We start from the raw sequence: 13,684 nt of genomic DNA on the forward strand, positions 1-13,684 counted from the left end.
ATGAATGCTTAGGAGACTTAATTTATCAGATGCTTATAAAGGTCCACCCCACATGGAGAAGCTTTGGGGGTAAGAGAAGGTAGCGATCAAGATTGCTTTTTGTTTAACACCGTTGCATCGAATGCTTCATGCTTTGATTTTTCTTGATCACGAGGACAATAAGGAATATGTAATAAGCCCAGGGTTGTTGTGATATTTAATTTGCTAAATTTCTGGGGAATTCACAGTTGCTGCTGTTAAATGTTAATTTTTTTTATTCACATCGGGATGCAATGTGAAGAGTTTGATAATGATCGATGAAGAGTCATTGGTGGTTGCTTTTTTTTTGTCATTTAATTTTAGTTTTCCTTTAAACATTGTCTTGCATTGTTAATTTTTAAGATCTAACTACCGTACCTCTTTGTGCAGCCTTCATTCATGATAAACGAGCGCGTCGTACCACAGCCACCAATGCTGCCTCTGTCCTCGCAGCACCTACATCTTGATGGAGTCTATCTGCTCGACTCTGGCTTTGTGAGCTGTTTTCTATTCATGGACCATGTACATTACACTACTGTGAACTAAAACGAAAATGCATCTGCCATTCTTCATTTCTCAATCTCGTTCAATGACTGAAAGCCACTGGCTGGTTTGTAATTACTTTCGACTGTGCATCCCCAGCTTTCTATGCAGGGATGTAGTAGTAGTACTTGTAGTAGTAGGACTAGTTCTGCTGCTGCGACTGCAACTACTACTGCAAACGCTGTTCAAATTAAACAATTGCAAGATGCTTGGCCAACATTGCATGGAAACCAAGTTGCAGCTGAACTCTGAATTACAAAGTTTTTTAGTCATCACTTAAATGTCGATGTTTTCAAAGAACAGATAACCAAAAGTAAGGAGCAACTGACAACAAGTTCTCGGCCAGACTTGAAAATGACCAAATATCTCGCTGCTTGGTAATGCAAAGCGCATTGAAAATGTTCCACAAATGAGATATTAGTCCAAGACGTGCCAGTTTTTATTATTATTTAAAAAATATTTTTTCAATTTACAAGGATGTACATTTAATAAGTAAAAAAAAATTATATTTTGTGTTGTGTCCTGAAAATATATTGTCTCCCTAACTGGCGAAGCGAGGCCTCCGGAGATTAACTCCCAAGACGCCGTTGAAAGATTAGGAGACTGCGGTGTGCTGCACACAGCGGAAGTGTACTGTGCACACATGCCACTTCTGATGCGCTGTGGATATGATTAATTATTTTGGCTGCGTGGAGATTTCGGCGGTTTTAAGCGGAATTTGGTTTTGCTGGTGAGCGATTTTCTGAGGCTCAAACTCCACAGCGATGAGGCTTTTTAAATACAACAGCTTTATTAAATAAGAACTGGGGTGGGGACACAGTCTGGAATCGATGAATAAAAATGACAATGTGAAAACCCTCCAGCACACTTATCTATCCTATTTTTGGAATACAGTTTGGAATACAAGTCAAATTGGCTACTTTCCCCATTTTTCTTTCTTTCATTCATTCATAGAGCAGTTGATTTGGAGTTTATGATGAAGATAGATCAACTACGGAAGTTCGCGAAACTGTTCGTCAGAACAATAGACTTGTTAATTCCTCCCTGACACTCACAACACATCGCTAGCTATGGTACTTCCTCGTTCATGAATATTAATGACCTGTTTTGTGCATATTGTATGAATTACTTTTTGGGACAACCTTTCGGATAAATTAGGAATGTGAATAGTTTTTTTTAACATGTTTTGTTATCATGAAGATGTACAGTATATTAAAACTAGACACATAATCATGGTAAGCATCGGCTCGTAGCACATTGCATTTTGTTGCAGTTTATAACTCCTTAATAAACATGAACACCACACACTTGTAATACAAGCACATTTCAATCCATGAAAGAGCTTGATCACTGACGTGTGTATTCATATGCACATATTCCTCCAACTTATCCTTGATGTTTGTCCACCTAGCTTTTGTCACCACGATTAACCTTCTTGGTTCTTGTTTTTTTTTTGGTAATCCGCAACGTATCCTTTGCTTTACGCCAGTCCCAAACACATTTCTCCCTGACATATTTCTATGTGGTATCAAAATGTGCGCAAGATCCTCGAGAAAATAGTCATGAGAGGAGAATTTGAAATTCCCAGCAATTGTGGAAAAAAACTGAAAAATGTCGAGGGGCTGCCCTCCCCCCTTCCCCCCAGTGCACTTGGGGTTAAACCAAAGATAAGTCGATTCTGAGTTTAATTTGAGCCCTGGGCTTCCAGGAAAAAGTATCATCTTATACGGAAAACATAAGCGGACTTATTCAGAGAGGCAGGACAGATGAACGAATAGGACAGAAAAGGAGGTGGAAGTGGAGAGGAGCTTTTCGTGACTTGCTGTGAGTAACTGATGGGCTCGTAAGCGGGGCCTCGTGGCTCGTGTTACAGCTGGAATGCAGGACTTGGCACGGCACACCGACGTGTGTGTGTGTGTGTGTGTGTGTGTGTGTGTGTGTGTGTGTGTGTGTGTGTGTGTGTGTGTGTGTGTGTGTGTGTGTGTGTGTGTGTGTGTGTGTGTGTGTGTGTGTGTTTTCATCATTGTTCGAGAAGTTGCTGCCTTTTTCCATTCTGACTGTGTAGTTGACCCTGGAGTCAAAATCTTTATCTTTAGCAAAGAGAGAACCCCCCCCCCCCCAGTCATTGAATTCAAAGCAATTAACCTCATTTCGAATCTCTCAACATCGATTATACATACACTTTTGTATAATCACTAACAGCGGTGACAACTTCTAAGCTCTTCTTGTTTCATACTATTTAAGATCATGATTCAAAATCGCTTTTTAAAAATTATATTTGCCTTGCTTTGTGTCTTGCAGGAGCTCTATCTGTGGGTGGGTAGAAACTGCTCTTCTTCCTTTCTGAGGGATGTTCTTGGAATACCAAATTACTTTTCGTTGTCATCAAACATGGTAAGTGTGAGGTTATTGCTCGAGGTTGGGTTGTTTTTTTTTGTGGTATCTCCAAGTACTTTTTGTTTTTTCTTTTCTTGCCTCTCGTTGCTTTTGGGTCACTCATGGGGTATGCTTGAGCTACTCTGTGGATCGTATTTTTGGTAGCCTGCCAAAGTTTTCCTTTATAGTTTATGGTTTGTTTTTTTATTTTATTAAAATGCTGCACATGCAGTACAGTGTGAAAGTCTTGGTCCTCCTTGAAAATACATATTTTTATCATCACGTAGGCATATTTTGATCAATAAGAGGTGCTTTAATGATCATTTTTATTAAAGAAACAAAATATAATTGTGTTTTACAATATTGACAGTTGAAATTTCAATATTTGCTGTGACCTCCTTTTTAAAAAAAATAGCTCCGCAAAGCGGGCATAACCCCTCAGCCCCTTGACGCAAACCAATTTCAAGATGGTGGCCATATTGAAAATCGCAGCACGCCCATTTTCGAAAGGAACCTTCCTCTACTCAACCCCAACACACCCAGCAAAAATGGATTTAATCGGACAAGGCGTTCTCGAAATTGACAGAAACCAATTTCAAGATGGCTGCCGTGGTGGCCACAGTGAAAATCGCAGCATGCCCATTTTGGAAAGGAACCTTCCTCTACTCAACCCCATTATACCTCGCCAGAATAAAATCAATGTGTGAAGCCGTTCTCAAGTTATTGTCCGGAAACCAAATTCAAGATGGCTGCTCTAGCCGCCATATTGGATATCGCATCGCACTGATTATCAAAAGGAACCTTCCACTACCCAGCCCCAACTCACACTGCAAAAATGGATTTAATCGGACAAGGCGTTCTCCTCGAAATCAACGTAAACCAATTTCAAGATGGCTGCCACATTGAAAATCGCAGCGTGCAAAATTTTCGAAAGGAACCTTCCTCTACTCAACCCCAACATACCCTGCAAAAATGGATTTAATCGGATAAGGCGATCTCCTCGAAATCGACGGAAACCAATTTCAAGATGGCTGCCATGGAGGCCACCTTGAAAATCGCAGCGCGCCCATTTTGGAAAGGAACCTTCCTCTACTCAACCCCATTATACCTCGCCAGAATAAAATCAATGTGTGAAGCCGTTCTCAAGTTATTGTCTAGAAACCAAATTCAAGATGGCTGCTCTAGGCGCCATATTGGATATCGCATCCCACTGATTATCAAAAGGAACCTTCCACTACCCAGCCCCAACCCACACTGCAAAAATGGATTTAATCGGACAAGGCGTTCTCCTCGAAATCAACGGAAACCAATTTCAAGATGGCTGCCATGGAGGCTACATTGAAAATCGCAGCGCGTCCATTTTCGAAAGGAACCTTCCTCGACTCAACCCCAACACACCCTGCAAAAAATGGATTTCATCGGAAAAGGCGTTCTCGAAATTGATGGAAACCAAAAGTTGACAGACGCCCGGACGGACGCCCGGACGCCCGCCGGACAACGCCTATGACGACAATACCCCTTAGCCAATTCAGGCTGAGGGGTAAAAAACGAAAAAAAAAAAAAAAACGAAACCACAGATATCTGTTGAAGAATGCTTTCCTACAATTTCTGGAGAAATTCCATTGGGAGGTTGTTCCATGCATTCTACCATATTTCCCACAATTGATATTTTCATTTTTTTATTACTATTTTCGTTTTTATTCCTGTCCAAATAATCCCAGTTTTGATGATGTCAAGGTCAGGACTTTGAGGAGGAATTCTAATAGTTGTAGAGTTCCTGACTCATGATTTTCTTTGTAAATATGTTTTAACGACATTTGCAGTGTGTTTGGGGTCATTGTCGTGTTGGAAAACAAAGTTGTCGCTAATTAGCCTGCTTCCTGATGGGATACCTTGGTGGATTAGGATCTGCTTTTACTTGTCCACATTCATGCACGCAAGGACAACCGAGAGACTGTGCGTTGTTCAATTTGTACCCCCTCCCCCCCTCCCCCATTAAGTTAAAAAAAATTAAAGATTCAAAATTCTGTAAAAGCAAATTTAACTGTTTTAATTTTTTTGGTTTGCTCGTGGAAGAGCGAGAACACCCCAGGCAAGAATAGCATTCCTTTCCTGTCGTAATTCTCTGCAGACTCGTGTCATAGGACCTGTTACCAACTATAGTATATGAGAGTTCTCTCTCTCTCTCTCTCTCTCTCTCTCTCTCTCTCTCTCTCTCTCTCTCTCTCTCTCTCTCTCTCTCTCTCTCTCTCTCTCTCTCTCTCTCTCTCTCTCTCTCTCTCTCTCTCTCTCTCTCTCTCTCTCTCTCTCTCTCTCTCTCTCTCTCTCTCTCTCTCTCTCTCTCTCTCTCTCTCTCTCTCTCTCTCTCTCTCTCTCTCTCTCTCTCTCTCTCTCTCTCTCTCTCTCTCTCTCTCTCTCTCTCTCTCTCTCTCTCTCTCTCTCTCTCTCTCTCTCTCTCTCTCTCTCTCTCTCTCTCTCTCTCTCTCTCTCTCTCTCTCTCTCTCTCTCTCTCTCTCTCTCTCTCTCTCTCTCTCTCTCTCTCTCTCTCTCTCTCTCTCTCTCTCTCTCTCTCTCTCTCTCTCTCTCTCTCTCTCTCTCTCTCTCTCTCTCTCTCTCTCTCTCTCTCTCTCTCTCTCTCTCTCTCTCTCTCTCTCTCTCTCTCTCTCTCTCTCTCTCTCTCTCTCTCTCTCTCTCAAACATCTTTTCATGGCACACAAAGCGATCAAAGCTCAAAAGCATAAAGTGTAGCATTTTTGCCTGGGACTGAATAGATCAGGATGCAACAGGACAGAAGGAACAGTGGAGAAATAGGGGGGGGGAAACACCAACAGCGGAGTTGAAGGATAAAATGGAGGGAGACCTGGACAAACTATGGGTGTGTTAAACTTAACGTATAACTAATTTGTTCTCCAATATATATATATATGTATATATATATGTATATGTATATATATATATATATGTATGTATATATATATATATATATATATATGTATGTATATATATATATGTATATATATATATATATATATATATATATATATATATATATATATATATATGTATATATATATATATATATATATATATATATATATATATATATATATATATGTATATATGTATATGTGTATATATATATATATATATATATATATATATATATATATATATATATATATACGTTCCGTATAACGAGGCATGTATGTATTGAAATTTCATGCATTGTAATTGTAAAATACAATTCATTTTTGTTTCTTCAATGAAACTTGATCTTTATAACAGTTTGTTTATTAATCAAAATATGCCAATGTGACAGTAAAAACGTTTCTTTTCGAGGTGGATGCAGACTTTACATCGTACTACTCATCGGTGGCAGTTCACCTGTAGTGGCTTTTGGTGCATTTTGCACACGTTTGACCCAGTTTATTTTGAAGCATATGTCAATGTTAGTTTTTTCCTTTATTCATCCTTCGATTGTCAAAATAAGCAGTTCTGAAGGCTCCATTGTTCTTCTTGGTGTTTTGTACTTGGCGTCACATTGTTGTGAAGATGATGAATCGAAGGTATTTGTGGGTGGGTAGTAATTTCATGCATTGAAGGCATTGAATGAAGTCGAAGGTATTTGTGGATGGGTAGTCATTTCATGCATTGAAGGCATTGAATGAAGTCGAATAGTTTTTGGCGATTCGTTGTCAAGCTTCCTGTCAAATCTCACACCCATGCGCCCCCTCTCCGAAAGGACAGTATGGCAAACCCTTCCATCTACTTTCTTAACAATCCTCTTGAGGAAGTTCAGTTTATTCGAACTTTGGATCTCACGATCAGCCGTACTCTTTCTTGGGCAAACCACATTTCAAAGTTGGCCTCTAAAGCCAGTTGCTGATGTTGGTCACTCCCAACCTCAGCCAGTTACTCCCAGAGATCTTTTCTGGAAGTAAAGTTAAAGGATTTATATCCCTGGCGAGAAGAAGTCGAGCCTGATAGGATGGAAAATCTGCAGGTCTCCTTGGTGAAAAGGAGAGCAAAGTTCTCCAGGAGTGTGGCTTTCACCCCATCACCTTGGCCGATCAATCTCTAGGGGAGATTGAGGACAGTTGATGATTGTTCGTCTTTCTTTGAATTGCCAGCACCATGGGGTTTCCATGGTCCATCTGCTCCTCTTGAAGAACTGTGTCACTGCTTGTAGGCAATCCTCAACACCGAAGGCTCCATTAGACAGTAATTAATACCTTTGCTAATTGCAAACATCTTTTCATGGCACACAAGGTAATAAAAGCTCAAAAGCATAAAGTCTGATACGGTTGCCCCACATGGTTTTGCAACCTGTACCTATGACATCAACAATGTGCACATGACATCAATTTCTTTTTGTGTAAACTTTACTGCCCCTGAGAAATATCCTTTTTGTTGTTGTTGTTTTGTTTCCAGAAGCATCAAATGATGATAACTGAGTTGGTTTTTTGTTTTTGTTTACAAAGTCAAGGCTTGTGGAAGAGCCCGAACATAGAATGGATGAGAATGTAACAGAACGAGAGAAAATACAACAGATCCAACATCAGGGTTGAAGGATAAAATGGAGGTAGACTTGGACAAATAATGGCTGTTGGGAGGAATGAGGAGTCGGGAAGTATTTGTGGGTGGAAAAGATGAATGTAGAAGCAAACTCTCAAAGGAAAAGCTGGAATATTGGATAGATGTGGGCTTTGGGGTGGAGGGGTTAACACGGGTACAAAAGATCATGGTTTTGGATGGGGGATGATCTGAGATAGTGGTGAACAGCTGTTTTGACGACTTGAAAGGAAGAATTAGATTGAAGAGAATGTGGAAGTTGGTTCCACAGGTGGGAAAAAAAAAGAGGAATAAATGAGTGAAGGTGAGCAGTGGTTCTGGATTTTGGGAATTTCACCAGAAGGGGGTTGATGGTGGACTGTGTGCACCCTGCAGAAACCTAGGTAGGGTGGGAAGTGGAGGAGGGGGGGGGGCAAGCACAGAAAGAGTCGAGGGTGCAAGACCAGAAAGGAGGCAGCTTTGGAGGTCAACAATGAAATGTGGTTGGCCCAGAAAGATCATGGCTGATTGTGAGACCCAGGAGTTTGAATGACTGAACTTCCTCAAGAGAAATGTTAAGAAAGTAGACAGGAGGGTTTGCCATATGGTACTTTTGGAGAGGTGGGGTGTGGGAGGGGTGGGGGGGGTGGTGACGGAGAGACAGACAGAGAGACAAAGATCGAGGGTGTGAGTTTTTTTTTCAGGAGGCTTGACACTGAATCTTACAAAACTGTTTTACAGTTCATCCAATGCAAAATTGTTTTTTATCTCTCCAGAAAAATTGTCTTCTCAGTGCATGCAGAACATTGGATGTGCAGTTTTTACCAATTGTTCAAAATCATCCACTCGATTGCAAAATTATCTTAACTTGCTCTATTCGTCGCTTGTTCTCTCTGATTACCGAAGCTTTTTCCCTCTTGTTCAATGCATGCTTTTTGACTTTATTAAAAAGTCAGTGTTTATACGTAACTGGTCTTCATTCTACAAAAAGGTAAAGTGAACACAAAAACAAAACTTATGTACGGCAGTGCCTGCTCAACTTCCAGACTTCGGGGTCTAAATGGTCAAGGGTCTAACCCGTAGGTTACATCACCCTCTGCAGGCTTTTTCCCAAACTGCCATTCTTGGAAAGGCATCTGCCAGCAGGTTCATTTGGGTGAATAAATTTGAATCACCCCTTTGCTCTACCCAAGCTGAATTATAAATGTTAATCTACGTTCCCTCTCTTCACCCTGATATACCTCCTTATTCTTGACTCTTGCACACTTTTTCAGCCAATCCCCTTCTTCATCATTTTATCCTTCCATCCCTCTCCATTTTCAAGTTTCACGATGGGATTTTGGGCAAAAAAATATTGCAAAGGTTCTTGATGCGTAAATATTCCAGCGAGTTTGCTGAGAGGGACAGGTGGTATTGGTATGAAACATCACATCACCATTTCTGTTTGCGTCATCCGGTTTAACCCTGCCATTGTCTCGATCTTGTGTGTGCTTGAAAACGCAATACATCAATATCGGTCGTATGTTTACCATTTCTCTCGCGTACGGTTTTCTTCGAATCACATCCAAAGTGTGCTGTCTTAGTGGCACTGAGATTGTATTTAGCAACTGGTTAACGATTGTATTTTAAAAATGCGTTTTGTGCAGTTTCTCACAGTCGTTTGATTGCTGCAATTTTCAGAGTCAACTGCCAGAGCTCCAGAGTACGGCATCTCAGCAAATCCAAACGTTCATCGCATGGCTGCGAGAAAAGCGGCCTTTCTACGTTCCACTACATGTCATCAAGTGAGAGAGACTCCACATCATTTGTTTGTTTTTGATTTTTTTTTATACCTGGGTGAACCTCGTTTGTCAGAGTTTCAGACAAGCTGTGTAAGCTTCTTTGTGGTTTTTTTGTTTGTTTTGTTTTCCAAGGACAAGATGTATTTATTGTGAGATGAAACCTCTTTAATTTTTCTCTTCATCTTTGATTCTTCGTTTCTTTAAAAAAATATATATTAATACAAAGGTTAAATCTAGGCTCATGGAGGAGCTAAATTATAAAGCACAAGAGGTTTACAAACCACCACAGAGTATGTGGTTTGGAGGTGGTGGGGGTGGGGGGGGGGTATGTTGTGAGGTGGTGGGGGTGGACTTACACAAATAAGGAATTACATTAAAAACAATTATAACAGTACTCGGTAGAGCCAGGCTGAACAGTTTACATTTTGTATGCCACTGATTGGCTGGATCTGCATCTGAACCCGAAACAAAATCGAATCAACTTGTTTGTGTTACCTCCCCAACTCATCCACCAAGTTTTGTCTCGCTGTCCAACAATAAAAACCGTCCACCAATAATCTGTCCACAACTCCTGAAATATCATGCTATACAGTATATCGTTTTTGGCCCCATCTCTCAATGGTGAAGATTCACTTAAAAAAATTCTCAGATCCAGATCTTCACCAAAATTGAATCAATTCTTCCTTGTGACACACCAAACCTGCCCAGGTTTCGTCCGAATCCGTCCATTACCTTTTGAGACATCCTGCTCACAGACGAGCAGACAAGTGGACGGGAGTGAAAACATAAACTCCATCCACCTTAGGAGGTGATGGCGTTAACAAGAATGATGTCATGCAAAGCACGATACTTGTGAAATCAAAATAAACAACATGCTTTGAGGTTTTAATTGCTGAACCAATTCATTGACCCAGTACACAAAATCTGTTCCACCTTGCAGAGTACCCAGCGTCTAAGTGAGTGAAGATTGTGCATTACTTGCTGAAAAAAAGTATAGTCTGTATATTGCAACAAGACTCTGGATGTTTTTGTGGTTTGCGTCTAAAGGGATCTCGGGCGTCGAAGGGGTGTAAAAGTCCAAAGGATCTATGGGGGTCTCTAATGGTTGTCCTGGTTTCAGTTAGCATAGTTCAGTGCAAACGATAGCTCTAATTCCACCGGAAAGTGTCAACCATTACATAAAGAAATGTCACGTGCAGGCGCTGAGAATGGGGTCTTGTCACTGCTTCCTTTAATACAACTGTGACTGCAAACGCAAAATAAATAAAAAAAACACTCGACGTTTGCCACGCCGCAATCACAATCCAAAATGGGGAAAAGAACAATTCACATGGTAAAAGAATGGCAGACGTGAGATCCTGAGGACCATTATGAGCGTCAAAATTCAGAGATCGCCCACCGACCAGAATACGATCAAATGTAAAGAATAATGTGTTATGACTAAGTTGACTGATTCTGTGGAGGGTGAAAACAAAAAAGGATTAATAGACAATGAGCAGCAAAGATTGTCAAGGTGCAACAGGACAGGTGGCTCGTAATAAAGCTCTCCGCTTATAAAACCTGGCAGCACATAAAATCTTGCGGCGCAGACCAAGCTCCAGACGAAACTGCCCAGGTGGGTGATTTCCTACCTCAGCTCTGCCATCTTCACACTCTAATCAGGAAAAGCAGTGCATGCAAAACAGCCGGTCTCAAGGGGAGGTTTTGCTTCATTTTAAAAAAAACATTATTCTTCGGGCCTGAGGGATTTAAAGATCTAAAAGGTATTTTCCAATAGTAGGGTCTAAAGGGGTTGAATGGGTCGAAGAGGTCTAAAAGATGTAAATGTCTTCAGGAATCTAAAGGGTCTTAAAATGTCTAAAAGGATCTAAAGTGTCTAAATGGTCAAGGGATCTCAATGGTCGTCTAAAAGTTCTTCGGGGTCTTAAGAGTATGTTCCAACAGTAGTTACAGGTCTAAGGGTCTATAGGGTCGAAGGAGTCTAAAGAGTGCAATCAGGGCCAAATGGGCCTAAAAGATCAAGGAGTCTAAGTGGTGTAAAGTTCTTCAGGAGTCTAAGGGGTATAAGTATCTAAATAGGGTCAATAGGTCTTGGGTCAAAAGGGTCCATAAGGTTTAAAATGGTCTAAAGGGGTCTAAAAGGTGAAAGAGATCGAAAGGTCTACATGTCTAAAAGGTACGTTCCAATCGTCCATAATAGACATGGTGAAGGTCCAACACTAAGTAATTAATCGAAGTACTCACAGTCCAACTTGCATTCCAACAGTACGTAATTAATAGACACACTCACATGCGTTGACTCAAGCTTCACCTCGATGAGGGTTCACCGTCCACCTGTGTTTCTCGTTTTTTTTTTAATACAGTACTCACGTGGTTCGGCTCGCTATGCTTGCCTCTCCACACGTTGTTGCAGAGATTGACGTCACAAATTTGCTGTGTTGTCATGATTTACACCAATCATAATACAAATATTTATTTTGTACAAATTTATTTGTAATATTGGTGATATTATATTTATTTGAAATTTATTTGTAATATAAATAGGACCAAGTGTTCTAAGCTGGCGAATCTGTCTGAAGGGTATAAGGGTTCTAAATGGTGTTGAGGTCTGAGGGGTCTAAAGGATCTTAGGGGTATTTTTGGTCATTGGGGTCTTTTGGGTTTTTGGTGTCTTTAAAGACTTTTGGGTCTTTTGAGTCCTCGGGGACTTTTGGGTCATCTGGGTCTTTTGATTATTCATGTTCTTTTGATTCCTCAGGGTCTTTTGTGTCTCCAGGGTTTTGGAGTCTTTGGGGTCCTCGAATTTTTGGGTTACCTCGATCTTTTGGGTCCTCCTGGTCTTTTTGGTCCTTATTGTCTTCGGGGTTTTTTGAGTCCTCGGGGTCTTTTGGGTCTTTAGGAGTCTCAAGGGGTCTTCAACGGTCGAAGGGGTCTCAGCAGTCTAAAGCGTCGAAACGTACATTCCAATAGTAATTAATAGACGTACGTGTGTGAAGTCAGGCTGCAACTGACGTTCAAACAATATGTAATTAACTAGCGATACCCGTGCACATGCACGGGATAGCAGTACAACATAGCTGGTAGCAGACGACAGACCGTACACGGGGAATGACAAAAATACGCATTGTGCAAAATGCAAGTGGTACTATGGAACGCCAAGACTTCCCAAACATTGTCGGCATGTCCGCTAAGTGCCACACCAATTTCATAGGGATCGTGTGACGGCGAGCCGAGTTTTTAGTGTGCAAGCTTGGTATTATAATAGAGATAAACGTATGTGCAGTCTGCAAACGACGTTCAAATAGAACATAATTAATCGGCAAATAGGCATATAGTCGTCACGGACTGACTGTTGGACGGCTTCACGGACTTTGACCTATTGACCTCAAAAGCGATTGGCTTCCAGCTTGTCACTACCTCTACCAGGTGGTTAAGTTTTGTGAAGATCAGATTAAAAATGCGACCATCAGCAAATGACATATCTGGACAGTCAAGCAAACAAACAGACAGAATAACAAACCTGCCCAACAATATACTTGTGGTTTTAAATTCCGCAAGTAACAAACGGGGAGCATAACCTCCGTCCCCACATTCAGTGGTGGAGGTAGAAATAAATAAATATATATTTTTTAAAAACGAGTAGCAATGGCCCTGAAGAGGAACATAATGAGAAATTGTGGTCAGCTTTGTTCCTAGTTGGTGATCATATCCTATTCTCCAGAGAGGCTTTTACTGATAATATTGTTTTCGTTCTGACAAACAGATCATGTTTTCAAACAATTTTCCTCTTACAAGGTTTCAGCTGTAATGCATGTTTGCTGCAAAAATCCAACTAACAGATTGAGCAGATAGATACCCATTCAGTTAACCTCCCAAATAGTTTTTCACCAGGGAAGCATACAAATAACAACACCTTGATTAGACACTAATAATTTCTGAAATGTGTGGAGGAGCAGAAGCTAAATAACACTGACTATCCTGAATTATAATGCGATTGACCAGCAAGGGGAAACTAAAGAGCAAATCAATGGAATAAAATTATATGGGAGAGGGGATTGAAAACATAACATGCAGACAAAAATCAGTTTAAGTGCAGCACTGCTGTGGTGATGCCAACCCGTAGACAGCGGCAATGGGGGTCCTGAGGGTGTTCACAGTACACAATAACAAAGTTGTGGTACGATGTTGTAGATACAGAAAGGAGAGTTCTGATGGTGTCCACTGCAGCAAAGCGCTCTGGTGGATATGGACGTGAGTGAGACAAAGGTAGTGCTGAAAACACAGGACCCATGCACTTTCTCTAGAATTCCCACTCCAAATGTTACACTTGGCCCCAACTCACATCTCTGTCTCTCCGTCTCTCCGTCTCTCTCTCTCTCTCTCTCTCTCTCTCTCTCTCTCTCTCTCTCTCTCTC

At 41.0% G+C, this 13,684-nt stretch overlaps 1 protein-coding gene across 4 annotated transcripts in view; it reads left to right on the forward strand.

Annotated features, from left to right (window-relative positions):
• The window catches only part of SEC24B (SEC24 homolog B, COPII component), a 159,857-nt gene that overhangs the window by 136,981 nt on the left and 9,192 nt on the right, over positions 1-13,684 (forward strand). For all 4 annotated transcript variants that reach the window (XM_085898464.1, XM_085898462.1, XM_085898463.1 and 1 more), the window contains 3 exons: positions 409-513; positions 2,863-2,955; positions 9,169-9,272. In XM_085898464.1, the coding sequence (XP_085754590.1) occupies positions 409-513; positions 2,863-2,955; positions 9,169-9,272 (302 nt within the window). The remainder of the gene's footprint in view (positions 1-408; positions 514-2,862; positions 2,956-9,168; positions 9,273-13,684) is intronic.

The sequence above is a fragment of the Eptatretus burgeri genome, chromosome 10 (assembly GCF_056783735.1).
Source record: "Eptatretus burgeri isolate ZD-2024b chromosome 10, Ebu_testis_v1, whole genome shotgun sequence".
In the NCBI taxonomy this organism is placed as follows: Eukaryota; Metazoa; Chordata; class Myxini; order Myxiniformes; family Myxinidae; genus Eptatretus; species Eptatretus burgeri.